Source organism: Montipora foliosa, chromosome 6, assembly GCF_036669935.1.
Source record: "Montipora foliosa isolate CH-2021 chromosome 6, ASM3666993v2, whole genome shotgun sequence".
In the NCBI taxonomy this organism is placed as follows: Eukaryota; Metazoa; Cnidaria; class Anthozoa; order Scleractinia; family Acroporidae; genus Montipora; species Montipora foliosa.
Genome location: NC_090874.1, coordinates 5,743,660 through 5,751,159, shown reverse-complemented (window position 1 = coordinate 5,751,159; position 7,500 = coordinate 5,743,660). Strand labels below are relative to the sequence as shown.

At 41.1% G+C, this 7,500-nt stretch overlaps 2 protein-coding genes across 4 annotated transcripts in view; one reads left to right on the top strand and one right to left on the bottom strand.

Annotated features, from left to right (window-relative positions):
• LOC138006464 (uncharacterized) overlaps positions 1–1,296 on the top strand; it is a 6,621-nt gene extending 5,325 nt beyond the window's left edge. For all 3 annotated transcript variants that reach the window (XM_068852805.1, XM_068852804.1, XM_068852803.1), the window contains 2 exons: positions 843–935; positions 1,030–1,296. In XM_068852805.1, coding sequence (XP_068708906.1) covers positions 843–935; positions 1,030–1,163 — 227 coding nt within the window. In that variant the 3' untranslated portion in view covers positions 1,164–1,296. The remainder of the gene's footprint in view (positions 1–842; positions 936–1,029) is intronic.
• Positions 1,297–1,728: 432 nt separating this feature from the next.
• The window catches only part of LOC138006460 (eukaryotic translation initiation factor 2-alpha kinase 3-like), a 27,698-nt gene continuing 21,926 nt past the window's right edge, over positions 1,729–7,500 (bottom strand). The window contains exons 17-23 of the mRNA XM_068852798.1: positions 7,081–7,244; positions 5,784–5,840; positions 5,089–5,191; positions 3,965–4,032; positions 3,608–3,709; positions 3,296–3,358; positions 1,729–1,862 (exon numbers count right to left, since the gene is read on the bottom strand). Of these exons, the coding sequence (XP_068708899.1) occupies positions 1,740–1,862; positions 3,296–3,358; positions 3,608–3,709; positions 3,965–4,032; positions 5,089–5,191; positions 5,784–5,840; positions 7,081–7,244 (680 nt within the window). The 3' untranslated portion in view covers positions 1,729–1,739. The remainder of the gene's footprint in view (positions 1,863–3,295; positions 3,359–3,607; positions 3,710–3,964; positions 4,033–5,088; positions 5,192–5,783; positions 5,841–7,080; positions 7,245–7,500) is intronic.

The following is a 7,500-nucleotide window of genomic DNA, read 5'->3' as shown; positions in this document are numbered from 1 at the left end:
CAGTCAGGTGTTAAGCAAACACACTTTCAAAATCTGAAGGAAAAAAGGAAGTGGTTTTTTTGATCGCAGGGGAACTTTAACCTCGAGAGATTTGAATTGGGTACCACATTGCGTTAGCCGAATTGGTTTATTTATAAAGTCGTTTGATCAAACCAAATTTTATTGGGACGGCTCGGCGTGTATAACTGCAGTTTGCAGAAAAGGTGTAAAGTGAAGCACTGTGTGTAGACTTTCTCTCTTAAGGACGGTGCCTACATTGCTTTGTATCTTAAAGCTATTATATTGTTGATTAATTATCTTCGAAAAATGCGTAGTTACCCCCACATTATCTTTTTGGATTTCAATAACACTTGTTAATATCTGCTTTTCCCGCATATTCAGTAAACCGCGCAAAAGTAGGCACCGTTCTTAATTAAGGGAAATAGTAGGGAGAGGTCTTTTTCTTGGAATGAACAAAATGCAAAGTGATGGATTGAAGTTCTGTGGAATCGCTTTTAATCCGCTGCAATCTGGTACGAAAGAAACTGAAAAAGTCATAGGATGCGTGTGTTTGTGGTGGGAGGGAGGGAGGAAGGGAAAATCTGTTGAGGAGAAGGGAGGGGGTGGAGGACATCCTCACACTTGGGTTAATTACCACTTACAACAAACTTTTTCACGCAACGAAGAAACGGTCATTCATGTATTTACAGCTTGTTAGTTCTGTACCCTGCTTCGAGCTTTTCCTCCCTCTCATCAAAAGCCTACATCTGATTTGATTTGTAGTCTCTCCAATTTGTAAAGCACTTCCCGGTTAACTTTGGTTGAAACTAGTTGCAATCGCCTGATTTCAGTTGCTGTTTCAGGGTGTCCGGACACTTATGAAAATATGATGTCGAGGATGGGAGAGATTGAAAAAACTTTGACAACCATCCAAGAAAAAGTTACAAAATCAAGTGGTTAGTAGAAAGCAAAATGGACACCCGTCCAATGTAAATATAACTTACACTTTAACTGAACTGATTTGTTTCGTCTTCCCTTTTTATCCAACAGTTCGATGCCACCTTCTAAATATTGATGTGGTAACCATGTTTAGCCCCGAGATGGTCGATCAGCTAAACAATACTGTAGAGCAGTGTGAAAAATGTTTAAAGGCCATGGAAACGTTATCCAGCACGGAAAGTTAATTGTACTCCGTTGGTTAACAGAAGCTGTAAAATACACGCCTTGGTTATCGTCACGGAAAAGCCCAAGCTTCCCTCGTATAAAACATTGGATTCATGTTCGCGATTTCCATTTTTCTTACATTCGGGAATTGTATGAGCACGTTGTGACACAAAAGTGAAATCGTCGACGACAAGATTTGTAAATTCGACTTTTTATTCCATTTTAAGGTAAAAAACAAAAGATTTTTTATGTACAGTGGTATAAAATTGTCTTTGTTTACCAAATATACAAGAGAACTCTGTTTTAAGCGGCCAGAGGTCCTCACCATTTATGGCAGATAGACGTAATACCAGTATGTACAATGTTCGAGTCAATCCACTCTACCTAAATGTGATCCACATTTTACAAAAGTTATCTTACACTGTTTTGACAAAACAGAGCAAAGTCGCCTATAATTTTTAGAAAGAACACTTTTCGTTCTAAAAATTGTATTTGTCTCACCACCAAAACTCGTATTGGCCTATTGCTTCGTTTGGTGACAAAATATGGGGCAATTTTTTATCTGTAGTCTAACACACCCCACTGATCTGTATCATTTATTCGCGAATGATGCCGTTTTCATGAAGCTTGATTTGCTTCAAAATATCGCTGTTCTTCACTTCCGTGGCGTTCGGTCTTGCCTTGGGAGAGGCCGACAAAAGCCATTGAACCAGTTCTGACTAAACAAGAATATGCCAAAGATAAGATTCGGAATTTACACAAACCATATTCATAAATGGCGGCCAAGAAATTTTTCTTTTGTCTTTATGCTAATCATCCGGTCCTCACTAGCCTCGGCACTAACAAAATTCAAAAGAATTTTTGCTCCAAAGTGAGGTAGTGAGGATGATTAGCATAAAGACAAAAGAATAATTACTTAGCCGCCATTTATGAATACGGTCTATTGACAGTTTCAGCAAGTGGTTGTTAGTTCAACGCGTGCGCGTTAACCTCGCGTTAACCTCGCGTTAACCGCAGCCGTCTATCTCACAATAGGGAGCTTTAGCAACGACAACGGGAACGGCAACGAGAACGTCATGTAAAAACATAAATTCACGTTATTGCGATCACTTCGCGACTATTCCAAGCCTTTTAATATGACAAAGGTGTTTCAGTCCCTCAGGAATGAAACCGTTACGAGCGGCGCTTAATTTAGGGGAGAAAAATGAAAATTTATCTCCAGGTGCTGACGTTCTCCATAACACTTCAAACTTGGTAATTTCACGTTGTTGCTTTGCTGACGACGGCAAAGAAATGGACAAAAATGAAAAACGCACGTACAGGGCGTGCAAAGCTATTGTTTTTGCCCACTAAATATGCAAATTTGTGACGTTCTCGTTGCCGTCGCCGTTGTCGTTGCTAAAGCTCCCTAATTACATACATACATACATACATACATACATACATACATACATACATACATACTTAAAGTTGAACCAGGGACTACCAGGATCAAATTCAATGAGTAGTCAGAGAGGGTCTTGAACCCGGGATCTCCGGATCTCAAGGCAAGCGCCCTAACCACTGGGCCACACTGCCTCCTATCCTATCCAATCCTATCCTATCCTATCCTATCCAATTCTATCCAACCAAGTGAGCTTACGGCCTGAGAAAATAGCTTACCATACGTGTGTGGTCTTTGTGAGAAGATTGTACCATTCCACAGGCTGGGGTACCCTGGTCTCTTTGTCAGCTCCGTACCTTGTTGTCGATTTCGTGACAAACGACCGCCGGAAATACGTCTGCGTTCGCAGGCTATCGACCAGGCCCCAGTTGTCCAAACGATGGATAGCGCTATCCACCGGATAAATCACTACCACCGGATAAACAGTAGCAAAACCAAGTGAGTTATCCAGTGGATAGTGATTTATCAGGCGGATAGCGCTGTCCATCGTTTTAGCAACTGCGGCCAGTACGATTCTTATTATAACGGCATGTACTAAAACCAGGAACACCGAAACACTCCGGTGTTCCTGGTTTTAGTAAATGCCTATTATAACAGTGAGCTTCACTTGCTTTACAGTACACCCAAAAACCGTAAATAAGAGGTAGAACACAGTGTTTAAGATGAAAAGAAAAAGTTCCGTAACGTTCCAATCTAATATAAATATACCTGAATCGGCATCTTTGAAGCAAAATCTCTGGGGATGACCCTTTGTTTTACGCCACACATGACCTAAAGGGAACATAACAGGAGGCAAATTGATGAAAACATTGACAAAAGATTGTACAAATTAATCTCAACCCTTTCCAAGTCATTCAGTCACCCAAAGACACCCTAAGGTGGACCGCCTTCCTTCAAAATTGAGTCTCAGGTAGTTTCATTCCAGTTTCCCTCTTTTCGTCATTCTTGAACTTTGCTTTCTACAAAACATTACTTTGCAGTCCTGCCTGGAACCCTCGAAACTTTTGCAACACATCTTACCTTTATTCTCTCCATTTGTGTTCCAAACGGACAAAATAACTCAAAAAAGATGAGCCCGAGCGAAAAAATGTCTACTTTGTGTGAATATGCTTTGCCTTCTACCTGAAATTTAAATGAAGGAATGATTAAATGTGTACGGTTGCGAGCAAATGTGCGTTAAAAATCGTCTCGTGTACCGTTACCGCAACAAAGTTGCATCTAAAGTTGTCTCGTGTATACATGGATTAAAAATCGACTCGTGTAACATCACATTAAGGGCTTCGGGGTACTAGCAGTCACAAAAAATATAATTTTTTTAACCACTCTAGTTGTCTGTTATAAGAAAAATCTCTTAAAAATAAGTATATACAGGTATACCTGTTCTGGACTCATGTATAACTGAGTTCCGACTTGACTGGTATGGTTTTTGTCAACCATAAGAGCGTCTACAAGGGGAAAATATTAAAAAGCATATCGGAGATAATTAAAACAATCCAATTTGGGCACACATTAGGGCCGTTTATACGAGAGAAAATAAGCCGCGGCTAACTCTGGCCGCGGCTTACGTAAGCCGCGAAAGGAACTATTTATACGAGTATAAACTCCCCGGCCAGGATAAGCCGCGGCTTGAGAAAGCCGTGAACGTAGATTTTGTACCATTTATACGAGGTGTTCGCGGCTTACGTAAGCCGCGGCCAGAGTTAGCCGCGGCTTATTTTCTCTCGTATAAACGGCCCTATTATGACTCCACTTGTGTCCAGAAATGCTGGTAATGGCGAAAATCTGCCAAATCCACCACATTGGCTGAGTCGACGCCTCTTTTGGTAAAATTTCGTCAAAAGAGTTGAAAATTTGGCCAAAATGGCGGCTTCGGCCAAGGCACCGTTTTATGGAGAGGAAAGCTGTCCCTGGTAGAAGGGTCACCCGCTTTACACGAGCTACCTTGGGGCTAGGCAACTTGTTCCATATTTTCTTATAAAACGAGGCGAACCGTTTAAATGAGAAACACAAAGTTGGCTCGGCTAGAAGGGTAACCCGCCTGGCAGGGTCACCTTCTTTCGAAGACCTTCCTAGCCTAGCCATTTTTTCTTCATATAAACACTTTGGCTCTGTCAGCCGGGACAACTCCACGGAAATTGAAGTCCGTGTTTTGTCTTTAAAACGAACATTGTGGCTTCAATTCCTAACAAGAAGATAAATCTAAGTCAACAGTGACCGGTCTGAGTGATTTAAAAAATAGAAATCCAGAGGAAAGAGGAACATTGAAGTTATGAATTATTAAGCAGGACCAATGAATAATCTAGTAGAGTGAACTTTGACTCGGTAAACCGGGACAACTTTACTCATGTAAATGGTCGGGAGAAGTTGACCCGGCAAGGCGGGTGACCCTTCTACTCGGGACAACTTTCTTCAAATAAACGGGTCCTAAATTTCGCCAAATCTGCCAATTATATCTCTTCTTTCCGATTGGAATAAATAAAGCGTATTTAACAAACACTCGCCTGCCAGAGGGATGTCCATGTTATTTTCTGAAGAGTGAGCTGTTACAAGTCCAAAATCACCAACTTTCACTGATCCATCCAGCGAAAAGAAAATATTGGATGGCTGCATTTGTAAAGAGAAACACAGATATCAGGAATCAAGGACGGTGCCTACTAATTCCAAGGTGTTTTTGCCCCGGTTTATGATTATGCAGGAAATGTAGATCTTAACAAGTGTTATTGAAATCCAAAAAGAAAATTGGGGGTAACCACGCATTTTTCAAAGTTGATTGATGGATAATATTTGTAAAAAGCTTTAAAATACAAAGCAATGTATGGCGTTCTTTCCCAAATTGAAGCTTAATTATCTCTCAAAAATGCATGGTTACCCCCAATTTTACCAAGAGTCCTTCCTAAGATCCACTTTCTCCGAATTGTTTTAAACTGCGCAAAAATATCACTGTCTTGGTAAGCATCACCGATAGGAAACCCGAGTATCTCGAGATGCGCAGAACGTATGCGCAATAACAATAGTAAGCACCGTCCTTCAGCTATTTATTAGAAAACCACTAAAAACTTTCGGAGGTTACGAAGACCGATCTGAGAAAACAATTCGTCATATACTCTAAAATTAAATTAAGGTTTAATTTATGAACCGAAGGAGCAACCTACATATATATATTGAAACACGACTTTTCATTGTCAACAAAAGTTACCTTTAAATCTCTGTGCATTAATCCTCTTCCGTGAAAGTATTCAACGGCACACAAGATCTGATATATAAACACAGCAATGCAAGAATTTAACTCAATTATTACACTCTTCCAAGCCTCTTCGTAACTGCTTCTGTTGTTTTGTTTAAAAGCGATGCTCTTTTGCTTAGAAAATCGTTTCACTTCTTCACTGCAAGTACCACGTTTACAATACACTCTACTTCAGAGTCGGTTTCTCTTGTAATGAGAATAGGGCATTAGCCGGTCGAAACATGGCAGCGGCAAGCCTTTAACCTCAGAACCAGCCCAATCATAGCGCGACGCATCTCATTAAGCATCGCCATATTGTTTTGGCGGGAAGCGGTCCATACTAATAAGCAGCAGGAGTCCATAGATGGGCATGAGACCGAAAAAGTGCCGGAAATAACGTCCTAGGTCACGCTAGGCGTCACCAATCCCGGAAATGTCACGGGATTCGTGACACCTAGCTTGGACGTCAATCCGGTGCACTTCCGGTACTGTGCCCACCTATCGACTTCTGCTGCACATTTGTATGGACCGCTTCCCGCCAAAACAATATGGCGGACACTTAACGAGATGAATCGCGCCGTCACTGGCCAGGCAAACAACTGGCAAGGCATAATACTGATACGTACAGCTCAATCAAGCTTCCCGCTAGTGACCAAGGAGAGGAGTGGGGAAGGGTGGGGGGGGGGGGGGGGTTAATGGGGGCTGCTTCAGGGGTAAACGGGTTAACATCACATGATTTCGAGTGTAATTTGGAGTAAATACGCACGAGTAAATTTTTTCAAAGTCGACCAAAATTGCACGAGCCCGTAGGGCGAGTGCAATTTGTAGTCTTTGAAAAAAATTACAAGTGCTTATTTATTCCAAATTGCACGAGAAAGATCGTGTGATTACTTATTAATAATACACATGAAAAAATTTGAGATGGTTAAGCAGAAGAAACGCACGAGTATCACGCAATCAGGGCAAAATTGCGCCATAAATTGCGCCATCCATGCAGGACTAGCACTTGATTTGAAAACAAAAAATTTGCTTGATTCTGACAAAACTGTATTGTTTATTGGTCAAACCAGAATTTCGATGTGTAATTTGCACGGGTGTTACACCTGAACTGCACTGCTCTTACCCAATCAAAATCGAGTAATTTTTTCATGTATATCATTACTTAAGTCATAACAAGGGGGGATTCGTACAGAGCCAATAAAGTAAATAACGACAAATTTTACACAAAACGTAATAAAGAAGGAAATTGTCACTTTATCACAACTATAACCTGTTCAAAGACTGTTAGACAGAAGACATGGTTCCTTTCATGATTGCATTTTAGCCAGTCCTTCAAGCTCTGGCGCTTGCACAACTGCATCTGAATGAAAAGGTACAATGGGGCTGATACTCTGTCCGAACTGCAGTTCTTGTTTTGGCACTTGTGTTTTTCTCCTTGAGTGAAAAGCAGAGAGGATCTTTAACTTTAGATACGTGATAAATAAAATATTAAAAGGATATCTGTTTGAGCATATACAATGACGAGGAATAGGCAAGCTACCGGTAAGTTTCACATGGAAACTTGCAGGATCGCTGCCGTCGGTCAAGGTGAGCCTAACAATCTCCTATGACTCAAACTGAGCCGGTTTTGATACTTGTGGCAACTTGACCTTGGAAAGATGACTTGAGCAATCCGAAAGAGGTCATACAA